Source organism: Dendrobates tinctorius, unplaced genomic scaffold (genome assembly GCF_039654945.1).
Source record: "Dendrobates tinctorius isolate UK_male_01 unplaced genomic scaffold, ASM3965494v1 ptg000065l, whole genome shotgun sequence".
NCBI lineage: Eukaryota > Metazoa > Chordata > Amphibia > Anura > Dendrobatidae > Dendrobates > Dendrobates tinctorius.
The window spans coordinates 2,641,074-2,655,905 of NW_027361733.1; the positions used below are offsets into that span (position 1 = coordinate 2,641,074).

Here is a 14,832-nt window from a genome sequence, read left to right on the forward strand (position 1 = left end):
ATGGGAAACATTACCCCTTAGACCTCAGTCCAGAGCCTCTCACCTAGCCAAATCGGTTCTCATACTTTGCACTGACGAGGTGCAATACCTCGAAACACTGTCTGCAAACGAGCCTTGAAATGTGACTTAGGATAAAAATAATAATAAATTTTATTTCTATAGCGCCGACATATTCCGCAGCACTTTACATTTCAGAGGGGATTTGTACAGACAATAGACATTACAGCATAACAATAATCACATAGATCATAACAGATACCAAGAGGAATGAGGGCCCTGCTCGCAAGCTTACAGTCTATGAGGAAAAAGGGAGACACGAAAGGTGGGTGGTAACAGTTGCCCTGATTGTATGGACCAGCCATAATGTTAAGCGTGTAACAGTACAGACACAGAGGGCTAATGGATGCATAAAGCATGTGGGAACATGATGCGGGGAACCTATGGTAAAACTTTTGGCTGTGTCACACAGGGATAGATTAGGTTAATGTTATGAGGCGATAGGCCAGTCTGAATAAATGAGTTTTCAGGGCACGCCTAAAATTGTGGGGATTGGGGACTAATCGTGTTGACCTGGGAAGTGCATTCCAAAGAATTGGCGCAGCACGTGTAAAGTCTTGGAGACGGGAGTGGGAGGTTCTGATTTTTGAGGATGCAAACCTCAGATCATCAGCAGAATAATAGACATATCAGAATCTCAGTTTGCAAACACAATGTTTCTGGGTATTGACCCTCGTCAGTAGGAATTATGAGAATACGATTTGTGTTTATTTATGAAAAAATCAGAAATTTGGTGAAAATTTAGAAAATTCTGCAATTTTCCAAAATTTCATTTGCATGCCCTTAAACCAGAGAATTAGGTCACACAAAATACTTAATAAATAACATTTTCTACATGTCTACTTTACATCAGCCCAATTTTTAACATTTATTTTTTATTAGGATGGTTATAAGTCGACCAGGGATTTCTAATTTTTCCAACAAAATCATTTTTTAAGAGACCACATTACATTTGAAGTGACTTTGAGGGGTCTATATGACAGAAAATACTCAAAATTGACACCATTCTAAAAACTGCACCCCTCAAGGTGCTCAAAACCACATTCAAGAAGTTTTTAACCCTTCAGGTACTTCACTGAAGCAATGTGGAAGGGATAAAAATTAACATTTAACTTTTTTTTCAAAAATTTTACTTTAGACCCAAAGTTTTTTTTATTTTGACAAGGGTAACAGTTGAAAGTGGACCCCAAAACTTGTTTAGCAATTTCTCCTAAGTATGTCAATACCCCATATGTGGAGGAAAACTATTATTTGGTCACAAGGAGGGCTCAGAAGGGAAGGAGCTCTATGTGACTTTTTGAACGCAAAATTTGTTGGAATCATTAGCAGACGCCATGTCGCATTTGGCGAACCCCTGATGTATCTAAACAAAGGAAATCCTCCACAAGTGACCCTATTGTGAAAACTAGACTCCTCAAGGAATGTAGATGTGTGGCAAGCATCCTGAACCTCCAGATGCTTCACTGAAGTTTGTACCATTGAGCTGTGAAAATAACAAAAATAATTTTTCAGACAAAAATGTTCTCTTAGCCCCAATTTTTTTATTTTCACAAGGGTAACAGGAGAAATTGCATCATACAATTTGTTGTGCAATTCATTTGAGTACACCATTACCCCATATGTGTTCGAAAACTACTTTTGAGGCACAGTGCAAAACTCAGAAGGGAACACCATAATGGAGCTCAGATATTGCTGGAATGGTTTGGGGGTGCCATGTCATATTGGTAGAGCCCTTTGAGGTGCCAGAACAGCAGAAGCTCCCCCAAAAGAGAAATTATTTTACAAATTACATATCTCAATTAATTAATCTAGGGGGGCAGTAAGCATGTTGACACCACATGTGCCTCACAGAAATTTATACAATTGGCTGGTGAAGAAAGAATAATTACATTTTCAATTTAAGATTTTTATTGAGAGATTTTAACATAAGGAAATTCAACCAACAGAAATATAACAAGCAATATCGCCTGAGAGCAGACAATATGAGCGTAACATAACATAAATATACAGATACACCAAGAAAAAGACACAGACACACCAGCAAACGGACAAAAGACCTAGAAGAGGACACCTAGGATAGCACACTGCAGAACACTCATACTGGAGGCCAGGAAGATGTCCCAATGAAACCATTTATTAGCAATTTTGGTCTTTTCTTCAAGGGAATGGACAATCAGCAATTCTATACGCTGGGTCGAAGCTTTTTTCGAAAACAGTTCCTCCATGAATGGAGCGGTCTGTGATTTCCAGTGATGCGGAATAATCGCTTTTGCTGCTTGAAGTTGGTATTGCCTCTGGTCTTTTGGGAAATGTCACTTCATGACACTTCTAAGATCAAGTTGAACACTCCCTCCAAAAATGGATCCAGAACAGGCCAAAACCATAATAATTACATTTTTGCCACTAAAATGTTGTTTTAGACCCCAACAAATTAACCTCTCTGTTGTCCAATGAGTACACCAATACTCTACATGTAAATCGGGAACTACTTTTGAGGCACAGTGTACAACCCTAAAGGGAAAGAGCACCATAATTTAGTGCAGAGTTTACGATTATCGTTTGCAGGTGCCATGACGGATAGGGAAAGCCCCTGAGGTGCCAGAACAGCAGAACCCCTCAATAAGTAACCACATTTTACAATATTGACACCACAGGTCACATAATTTTAAAACATTGGCCAGCAAAGAAAAAAAGAACTACATTTTTACCACAAAAATTTCGTTTTAGCCCCTGATTTTACATTTTCACAAGGGAAGATGGGTAAAAATGGCACCAAAATTTGTTCCACAATTTCTGCTAAATGTGGAAATACCCCATATGTGGCCATACAGTACTGCTCACCCACACGGCGAGACTCAGGAGGGACGGAGCAATATTTTCCTAGAATACCGTATATACTCATGTATAAGCCGACCCGTGTATAAGCCGACCCCCCTAATTTTGTCACAAAAAACTGGGAAAACTTATTGACTCGCATATAAGCCTAGGGTGGAAAATGCCGAAGCTACTGCCCTTATAATGCTGCAGTGAGCGGCCCCTTACAATGATGCACAGTTAATAGTGGCCCCTTATAATGCTGCACAGTGATCGGCCCCTTACAATGATGCAGTTATTAGTGGCCCCTTATAATGATGCAGTTTTTAGTGGCCCCTTACAATGATGCACAGTTATTAGTGGCCCCACAGAGGCGTATCTAGGCTTTCTGGCACCCGGGGCAAGAATTTGGTTCGGCGCCCCCCCCCCCCCCCGCCAAGTACATATGTGACTTGCACAGTTAGTCATGTACCCACGAGCTGCTCTCCCTAATGCTCTCAATGTTCAGTAAAAAACTGAAAGCAGGAAGAGAAGCTCATCACAGGACCATAAGTATGAAAATCGTATATAAGTGAAGTGTCCGTGTGATGGCACTGGAACTTTCAGAGCTGAATCCTGACATTGCAGCTTCTGAATTCTCACAACGAATGCACTGCACACTTTTAGGATTCTCCCTTGCCGATATACAGTCATGTCAGCACAAGTATGTGATTTATATACTTCTGGCCACATTCCGACTAGACGTGCCCGGCCTCGCTCCGTTCGTTTTCATTGAGTGAGGCCACACATGTCTAGTCAGCATGTGACCGCATGTATGTAAATTACCAGCACGAGAGAGTCCTAACAGCGTTCAGTGAGCACTGTGAGAATTCAGAAGTCTGCAGTCACATAGAATGACTGGAGACTCAGCACATACCTGGACAACCCCTTTAATGCTCCTAACAAATAAAAACAAGAGAATTAGTCAGTATCACAAATATCATTTACATCCAGGTACCTTATAGATGACGTCGTCTCTGCAGTCGGTCTCCTTTTCTTCTTCTTGTCCAGACCCCATGATGCGTTTTCTCATCCACAGCCGCCTCTGCAGACTTCCATCTTCTCCGGTCTTCTGCAGCAAATCCCCACACGATGCCCTTAAAGATAGAAGTATCATTATAATGCTCCTAAATAAAAATATCTGCAATATACTGTCTCTTCACACTATTCCACTCCCTCTTCATACTGTCTCCTCATATATTTACCCCCTCACTCTCTATACTGTCTGCTCACACATATCCCCGACTCCCCATACTGTGTCCACATACATTCACCCGTTCGCACCCCTTACTGTCTGCACCCATCCCCCATACTGTTTCCTCATACATACTCTTCATTTTGTGTCCTGAAATCTCCCCACACACATTAACTACCATCCCCACTCCAAATCCCCTCATCCCCCACACACATTAAGTACCCCCATCCCCACTCAATAACCCCTCGTCCCTACTCCCAAATCCCCCCACACATTATGAACCCCCACTCCAAATCCCCCCATCCCCAATCCCCCACACACATTAAGTACCCCCCATCCCCACTCAATAACCCCTCGTCACTACTCCCAAATCCCCCCACACATTATGTACCCCCACTCCAAATGCCCCCACACATTAACCCCCATCCCCACTCATTAACCCCTCCACACATTAACCACCATTTCCACTCATTAACCCCCATTTCCACTCATTAACCCCCATCTCCACTCATTAACCCCAATCCCCACATTAACCCCCATCTCCACTCATTAACCCCCATCCCCACATTAATCCCTTCTCCACACATTAACCCCCATCCCCACTCATTAACCCCCCACTCATTAACCCCCATCCCCATACATTAACCCCCATCTCCACATTAACCCCCATCCCCACATTAACCCCCATATCCACTCATTAACCCCCCACTCATTAACCCCCATCCCCACATTAACCACCATCTCCACTCATGAACACCCCCCCATCTCCCATCTTCGGTGGTTCTTCAGCTCCACAGTGGAGCACACTTACCAACAGCGTTCGCTCTGGGCGCCGGGAGTGACGTCAGCAGCGTGATCACATGACCTGATCACGCTGCTGTCGCTCTGACCCGGCGGTCAGAGCTTCAATTGTACTGGCGTCTGTATAGCTGCCCTGGCTCACATCACATACTGGCCTTCCTATCGCACGGCCAGAGATCTCGCCCCGCAGTCGCTTATGATTTATTCACACTGCGGGGCTGGGAATCTTGGGCATGAGAGATGCAGAGAACTACTGCGCATGCCCAAGATTCCCATCCCCGCAGTGTGAATAAATCATTAGCGACTGCGGGGCGGGATCTCTGGCCGCACGATAGGAAGGCCGGGATGTCATGTGAGAGGACGGGCAGCGCTAACTGCGCATGCCCAAGAAGATATAGTACAGCGCAGGCGCCACGATTTCAAAAGAAGCTGAGGGGGCAGCGCCAAATACTGAAGAAAGAAATGACTAATAGATGCGAGGCATCTGTCAGAGGGGGAAAGACCTGCCCCCCTGTCAAAATTCATGTATTTTTGACCAATTTTAAAAACAATTATTTCTGCGATGGAAGGGATGCTAAGTAAAAGAGCCACATTGACAGAATGCAGCATTTGTGCTGCACAAGGTGGCTCTTTTACTTAAAAACGCCTGTGGGGGGGTGACTGGTTCCCTTTAAAACATCAGTATTGTTGTTTCTAAATGATTATAAACTTGTTTTCTTAGCATTATTTGAGGTCTGCAAGCACTGCACTTTTTTGTTATTTTGACCATTTCTCATTTTCTGAAAATAAATACAAAATTTAGTGCTTCGAAATTCGAAGACATGTTGTCAGCAGTTTATAGAATTAGCAATTTACTCAAAAATATACCTATAAAGAGAAAAATCAGGCAAATGGAAAATTTTGCAGTGGTCTCTTAATTTTTGCCAGAGATGTATATGTATATATATATACACACACACACTGCCCAAAAACATAAAGGGAACACAAATACCACATCCTAGATATCTCAGAATTAAATATTCCAGTTGCAAATTTTTATTCATTGCATAGTGGAATGTGTTCAGAACAATAAAACATAACAATTATCAATGTAAATCAAAATGAATATCCCATGGAGGTCTGGATTTGGAATGATAAACAAAATCAAAGTGGAAAATCAAATTACAGACTGATCCAACTTCAGTGGAAATGCCTCATGACAAAGAAAAGATACTCAGTATTGTGTGTGGCCTCCACGTGCCTGTATGACCTCCGTACTGTACAACGTCTGGGCATCCTCCTGATGAGGCGGCGGATGGTCTCCTGAGGGATCTCCTCCCAGACCTGGACTAAAGCATCCAACTGCAGGACAGTCTGTGGTGCAACGTGACGTTGGTGGATGGAGCGAGACATGATGTCCCAGATGTGCTCAATCGGATTCAGGTCTGGGGAACGGGCAGCCAGTCCATAGCTTCAATGCCTTCATGTTGTAGGAACTGCTGACACACTCCTGCCACATGAGGTCTGGCACTGTCCTGCATTAGGAGGAACCCAGGGCCAACCGCACCAGCATATGGTCTCACAAGGGGTCTGAGGATCTCATCTCGGTACCTAACGGTGGTCAGGCTACCTCTGGCGAGCACATGGAGGGTTGTGCGGCCCTCCAAAGAAATGCCACCCCGCACCAAAACTGATCCACTGCCAAACTGGTCATGCTGAAGGATGTTGCAGGCAGCAGATCGCTCTCCACGGCGTCTCCAGACTCTATCACGTCTGTTACATATGCTCAGTGTGAACCTGCTTTTGTCTGTGAAGAGCACAGGGCACCAGTGGCAAATTTGCCAATCCTGGTGTTCTGTGGCAAATACCAAGCATCCTGCACAGTGTTGGGCTGTGCGCACAACCCCCATCTGTGGAAGTCGGGCCCTCAGACCATCCTCATGGAGTCGATTTCTAACCGTTTGTGCAGACTCATGCACATTTTGGTCTGCTGGAGGTCATTTTGCATGACTCTGGCAGTGCTCCTCCTGATCCTCCTTGCACAAAGGCGGAGGTAGTGGTCCTGCTGCTGGGTTGTTGCCCTTCTACGGCCCCCTCCACGTCTCCTGATAGCGCCTCCAGCCTCTGGACACTACACTGACAGACACAACAAATCTTCTTGCCACAGCTTGCAGTGATGTGCCATCCTGGACGAGCTGCACTACCTGAGCCACTTATGTGGCTTGTAGAGTCTGTCTCATGCTACCACGAGTGTGAAAGCACAACCAACATTCAAAAGTGACCAAAACATCAGCCAGAAAGCATTGGTACTGAGATGTGGTCCCCACCTGCAGAACCACTCCTTTATTTTATTTAGTGTGTCTTGATAATTGCCAATAATTTCCATCTGTTGTCTATTCCATTTGCACAACAGCATGTGAAATTGATGTTCAATCAGTGTTGCCTTCTAAGTGGTCAGTTTGATTTCACAGAAATTTGATTTACTTGTAGTTATATTCTGTTGTTTAAGTGTTCCTTTTATTTTTTTGAGCAGTGTGTGTGTATATATATATATACATACACACATAATGAGCAGGGTGTGTATATATATATACATATATATACAGTATATACACACATACATATATATATATACACACACACACATACATATATACATATATATATATATATATATACACACACACACACACACACACACATATACATATATATACACACACATACACATATATATACACAGTCATATGTAAAAGTTTGGGCACCCCTATTAATGTTAACCTTTTTTCTTTATAACAACTTTGGTTTTTGCAACAGCTATTTCAGTTTCATATATCTAATAGCTGACGGACTCATTTATATTTCTGGATTCAAATGAGGTTTATTGTACTAACAGAAAATGTGCAATCTGCATTTAAACAAAATTTGACCGATGCAAAAGTATGGGCACCCTTATCATTTTCTTGATTTGAACACTCCAAACTACTTTTTACTGACTTCCTGAAGCACTAAATTGGTTTTGTAACCTCATTGAGCTTTGAACTTCATAGCCAGGTGTATCAAATCATGAGAAAAGGTATTTAAGGTGGCCACTTGCAAGTAGTTCTCCTATTTGATTCTCCTATGAAGAGTGGCATCATGGGCTCCTCAAAACAACTCTCAAATGATCTGAAAACAAAGATTATTCAACATAGCTTTTCAGGGGAAGGATACAAAAAGTTGTCTCAGAGATTTAACCTGTCAGTTTCCACTGTGAGGAACATAGTTAGGAAATGGAAGAACACAGGTAAAGTTCTTGTTAAGCCCAGAAGTGGCAGGCCAAGAAAAATATCAGAAAGGCAGAGAAGAAGAATGGTGAGAACAGTCAAGGACAATCCACAGACCACCTCCAAAGACCTGCAGCATCATCTTGCTGCAGATGGTTTCACTGTGCATCGGTCAACAATACAGCGCATGCATAACGCCTTTTTGTATGACCAAACAACTCAATCTTTGTTTCATCAGTCCACAGGACCTTCTTCCAAAATGTAACTGGCTTGTCCAAATGTGCTTTTGCATACCTCAGGCGACTCTGTTTGTGGCGTGCTTGCAGAAACGGCTTCTTTCGCATCACTCTCCCATACAGGTTCTCCTTGTGCGAAGTGCACTGTATTGTTGACCGATGCACAGTGACACCATCTGCAGCAAGATGATGCTGCAGGTCTTTGGAGGTGGTCTGTGGATTGTCCTTGACTGTTCTCACCATTCTTCTTCTCTGCCTTTCTGATATTTTCCTTGGCCTGCCACTTCTGGGCTTAACAAGAACTGTACCTGTGTTCTTCCATTTCCTTATTATGTTCCTCACAGTGGAAACTGACAGGTTAAATCTCTGAGACAACTTTTTGTATCCTTCCCCTGAAAAGCTATGTTGAATAATCTTTGTTTTCAGATCATTTGAGAGTTGTTTTGAGGAGCCCATGATGCCATTCTTCATAGGAGAATCAAATAGGAGAACTACTTGCAAGTGGCCACCTTAAATACCTTTTCTCATGATTTGATACACCTGGCTATGAAGTTCAAAGCTCAATGAGGTTACAAAACCAATTTAGTGCTTCAGGAAGTCAGTAAAAAGTAGTTAGGAGTGTTCAAATCAAGAAAATGATAAGGGTGCCCATACTTTTGCACCGGTCAAATTTTGTTTAAATGCAGATTGCACATTTTCTGTTAGTACAATAAACCTCATTTGAATCCAGAAATATAACTGAGTCCATCAGTTATTAGATATATGAAACTGAAATAGCTGTTGCAAAAACCAAAATTGTTATAAAGAAAAAAGGTTAACATTAATAGGGGTGCCCAAACTATTACATATGACTGTGTATATATATACACACACATATATATTAGTCCCATTTCCGTCAGAAAAAAATATATGAAAATAATTGTTATGGAAAGAGGAACACATTTTTAGTGGTCCTTTGTCGTTATAACAAAACAAAGAAAAAAAGTGAAAAGTAGACATTTCCTTTATTTTCCCACCACAATCAGCCAAAAAATTGAGAGTAAAAACATAAAATAAAAATTAGGTCTCACGTATGATGAAGAAAAAGAATTTAAAATCTGAAAGAGAAAATGTTTTACAGCTCTTACGAAAAGATGTGCCTGGTCAAGAACTGTGGTAAAAGGCCTGGTCTTGAACTGGTTAGCGTGTGAGTTTTTTAAGTGTTATCATAGGCCTAGGGTTATGATTAAGCATCTCTCTTCTCAATAACATAAAAATCTTTATTTCACAATTATTACCATGTAGAGGACATGAGATAAAAGGAGAATGGACAGCACAGAACATTGTCCTTGTAGTGATACTCCTACAGGTCTGGCGCTGATATAATACTAAACTCCTCTGCTAGTATATTATTATAGCCATGCATATGCTGCCCCCTTGTGGCACCATAGAGAAAGAAGCACAGACATGTCTGGTTATTCTACTTACCTGTACTATGTACCTTGCCTCACCACTGTAAGGGTCCATTTACACTGCGTGATGCATGGTGTTAAATGTTTGTTGGTCAGTGGTTGCTTAGTACCCTGTTTACACAGGCTGACACCACTACAGAGGTGTACAGAAGGATCTACAATAGATAGTTCATTGTGCATAGGTTGCCATTGTTCTCAGAATCACAGGTGCTGTTTACACAGGATGATGAGCTGCTGAGAATGATGATCTTTCAAAGCAAGATATAATTTCACCCAAGGGATATGACTTTAGCTTTCTTTGTTTGTTGATCAGCAGACTGTTTAGACTGAAAGATTATCATGAAATGATCACTCACAATAGCCATGCTGTATAAATATACCTTATAGGAGTTCTCCGATAATGTAATAAAACTGTACTCGTCCCATAATTCAAATGGCAGCCAATCGTAGTAGCGCGTCAGGATAGACTGCAATCTGAAGAAACACAACTCTCGAGACCAATGTCTCAACTGACAGAGGAGCTCTATCAGAAGGAGACGTACCAATGAAATTCCAGAGAAGGGATGTGATAAGAGAAGAAATAAATCTTCTCATCGATTGACTGATCAAAGTATTTTTCCCCAGACTCAGTCCCTCATGCTGAGTCAGCGAAGAAAATTTTCTTCTTCTTCTACCAAAGGTCTTCTATGGCAGCGAAGGTATGTGTGCTTAGATCCACAACTCTTCTGACAGTTGAAACAAAGGTTTCAGGAGCAATGTTTCTTCAGTCAGCAGCCTGTCCTGACACGTGACTAGGACAGGCTGAAGTATGAATTACGTGATAAGGCCCATTTTATTACATTCTTGTAAAACCCCTTGATTGATGTGAGATCTACAGGAGATGATAAGAAAACTTGGAACCATTTATTTTTTTAAGAGATAAAAAATAAATAATCAAATGAGATTTTTCTTCTTTACCAGGATAATTACAATAATTCTTATATTGCTAGGAAGCATTGCTACATCCCTTTACTCAACATCAAGAAAAATCACCCAGATCCATTCTCATTCAAATCTAGAGAAGCTGACAAATAAATACCCTATAAATAAGTCCCACAAGCTCATGAATGTGACCTCACTTCATATACACCATAACAAAGTGCTGGCAGTGATGGCACAGTGTGCAGCTGCCAACCTGAGCCTTCCTGCAGCATGCAGAACGACGCTTTCACATCTCGTCAAGTTGCTCCAGAACTTTAGCACAGTAGCTGTGCCAAAGGGGTAGTATCCATTTGAGGGTAAGGACTGGAGATGGTTGTGCAAACGTATGGACAAAATAGAGAGGTTCCAGTGTCATCGACTCCAGTGAGAGCTATGATAGCTTAGTCAATTGTGGGCCAATTGCCGATATCATTAGTAATAATCATCGCATGGTCCCATACAGGGGAGATTTAAGGTATCCAAATCCAGAAAGAGGGGGGGAATGGACACAACATAGTCCAAGTAAAGGCCTGATGGAGCAGACCCCAATGTACAGCACATGACACTTTTATCTGAAGTCTCCAGTTCTGGGTATTATAAGAGCTCATGCTCATCTTCATCCTCGGATCCTGATGGCCCCTGACGCACCTCCTCATACCACTTGTTAGTAAGGCTTTTCATTTGTATGCGCCCGTGATGAAAATCCTGATTGGTAGAAAGCAAAAACACAGTGAAACAAGATGTGTTGTAACTGCGTGCCAACAGAGGCCTTCCCAACCCTGCATGCAGTGCCTAATGCCAACCAGTAAGGGTGTTTACATATGGGTGCTCCTCGAACTGCTGAGTGCAGAGAATCGTCTGCTGCACGTATGTTATCAGTTCTGGCCTACTTTGTCTAACATGCATAGCCAATACAGGATAAAATTGAAAGGGCACAGTGATTTCACATATGCACATTACCTCCTGTGTCAGACGTCGTGTGAAGAACGGGTTCAGGTATTTGGCGTCCAACCACATGAAACCCTTGAGATTGTGTTGCTTGATATAATGAGACTCGTACTCCTCCTCCGTCAGCTCGGATAGGTGCTCAGACTCCACTGTGTTCCCCTGCAGACAACCAATAGTGATAGGACAGCCAGTGGCAGCAGGTCACTTCCACATCACACTAGAGTTGGATAATCTCATACAGTGATAACTTAACTCTCTATGGCCACACTCCACAGCAAAATGTACAGCAGAAAATTATCAGAAGTGCTTTCAAAAGCTGGTGCCATCCTAGGCTAGTTATCTAATCCACCAGCAGAACGTAGTGCCTTCTGCAAGTTGTATGATATCAATCTCCAGGTAGAATAGCCACCAAGTTGTAAAGCCCTCTAGTCTGCAGGAGGGCACTGCACTGAACTAAGATACAGGAGAGTAAGAGGGCATCATACTGAAGTGATATACAGGAGAGGAAGAGGACAACATACTGAAGTGATATACAGGAGAGGAAGATGGCATCATAATGAAGTCATATACAGGAGAGTAAGAGGGCATCATACTGAAGTCATATACAGGAGAGTAAGAGGACATCATACTGAACTGATATACAGGAGAGTAAGAGGGCATCATACTGAACTAATATACAGAAGAGTAAGAGTGCATCATACTGAACTGTTATACAGGAGAGTAAGAGGGCATCATACTGAACTGTTATACAGGAGAGTAAGAGGGCATCATACTGAACTGATATACAGTAGAGTAAGAGGGTATCATACTGAACTGTTATACAGGAGAGTAAGAGGACATCATACTGAACTGATATACAAGAGAGTAAGAGTGCATCATACTGAACTGATATACAGGAGAGTAAGAGGGCATCATACTGAACTGTTATACAGGAGAGTAAGAGGGCATCATACTGAACTGATATACAGTAGAGTAAGAGGGTATCATACTGAACTGTTATACAGGAGAGTAAGAGGACATCATACTGAACTGATATACAGGAGAGTAAGAGGGCATCATACTGAACTGATATACAGGAGAGTAAGAGTGCATCATACTGAACTGTTATACAGGAGAGTAAGAGGGCATCATACTGAACTGTTATACAGGAGAGTAAGAGGGCATCATACTGAACTGTTATACAGGAGAGTAAGAGGGCATCATACTGAACTGATATACAGGAGAGTAAGAGGGCATCATACTGAACTGTTATACAGGAGAGTAAGAGGGCATCATACTGAACTGATATACAGTAGAGTAAGAGGGTATCATACTGAACTGTTATACAGGAGAGTAAGAGGACATCATACTGAACTGATATACAGGAGAGTAAGAGGGCATCATACTGAACTGATATACAGGAGAGTAAGAGGGCATCATACTGAAGTGATATACAGGAGAGTAAGAGGGCATCATACTGAACTGATATAAAGGAGAGTAAAAGGGCATCATACTGAACTGTTATACAGGAGAGTAAGAGGGCATCATAGTGAAGTGATATACAGGAGAGTAAGAGGGCATCATACTGAACTGTCATACAGGAGAGTAAGAGGGCATCATACTGAACTGTTATACAGGAGAGTAAGAAAGCATCATACGGAACTGATATACAGGAGAGTAAGAGGCCATCATACTGAAGTCATATACAGGAGAGTAAGAGGGCATCATACTGAACTGATATACAGGAGAGTAAGAGGGCATCATACTGAAGTGATATACAGGAGAGGAAGAGGACAACATACTGAAGTGATATACAGGAGAGGAAGATGGCATCATACTGAAGTCATATACAGGAGAGTAAGAGGGCATCATACTGAAGTGATATACAGGAGAGGAAGAGGACAACATACTGAAGTGATATACAGGAGAGGAAGATGGCATCATACTGAAGTCATATACAGGAGAGTAAGAGGGCATCATACTGAAGTCATATACAGGAGAGTAAGAGGACATCATACTGAACTGATATACAGGAGAGTAAGAGGGCATCATACAGAACTAATATACAGAAGAGTAAGAGTGCATCATACTGAACTGTTATACAGGAGAGTAAGAGGGCATCATACTGAACTGTTATACAGGAGAGTAAGAGGGCATCATACTGAACTGATATACAGTAGAGTAAGAGGGTATCATACTGAACTGTTATACAGGAGAGTAAGAGGACATCATACTGAACTGATATACAAGAGAGTAAGAGGGCATCATACTGAACTAATATACAGAAGAGTAAGAGTGCATCATACTGAACTGTTATACAGGAGAGTAAGAGGGCATCATACTGAACTGTTATACAGGAGAGTAAGAGGGCATCATACTGAACTGATATACAGGAGAGTAAGAGGGCATCATACTGAACTGTTATACAGGAGAGTAAGAGGGCATCATACTGAACTGATATACAGTAGAGTAAGAGGGTATCATACTGAACTGTTATACAGGAGAGTAAGAGGACATCATACTGAACTGATATACAGGAGAGTAAGAGGGCATCATACTGAACTGATATACAGTAGAGTAAGAGGGTATCATACTGAACTGTTATACAGGAGAGTAAGAGGACATCATACTGAACTGATATACAGGAGAGTAAGAGGGCATCATACTGAACTGATATACAGGAGAGTAAGAGGGCATCATACTGAAGTGATATACAGGAGAGTAAGAGGGCATCATACTGAACTGATATACAGGAGAGTAAAAGGGCATCATACTGAACTGTTATACAGGAGAGTAAGAGGGCATCATAGTGAAGTGATATACAGGAGAGTAAGAGGGCATCATACTGAACTGTCATACAGGAGAGTAAGAGGGCATCATACTGAACTGTTATACAGGAGAGTAAGAGGCCATCATACTGAAGTCATATACAGGAGAGTAAGAGGGCATCATACTGAACTGATATACAGGAGAGTAAGAGGGCATCATACTGAACTAATATACAGGAGATTAAGAGGGCATCATACTGAACTGTTATACAGGAGACTAAGAGGACATCATACTGAAGTGATATACAGGAGAGTAAGAGGGCATCATACTGAACTGAT

At 41.9% G+C, this 14,832-nt stretch overlaps 1 protein-coding gene across 3 annotated transcripts in view; it reads right to left on the bottom strand.

Moving 5' to 3' along the window:
- Window positions 1-10,719: 10,719 nt before the first annotated feature.
- Window positions 10,720-14,832, bottom strand: part of SLC9A8 (solute carrier family 9 member A8) — an 89,268-nt gene continuing 85,155 nt past the window's right edge. For all 3 annotated transcript variants that reach the window (XM_073580503.1, XM_073580504.1, XM_073580502.1), the window contains 2 exons: window positions 11,759-11,905; window positions 10,720-11,503 (listed from right to left, as the gene is read on the bottom strand). In XM_073580503.1, coding sequence (XP_073436604.1) covers window positions 11,393-11,503; window positions 11,759-11,905 — 258 coding nt within the window. In that variant the 3' untranslated portion in view covers window positions 10,720-11,392. The remainder of the gene's footprint in view (window positions 11,504-11,758; window positions 11,906-14,832) is intronic.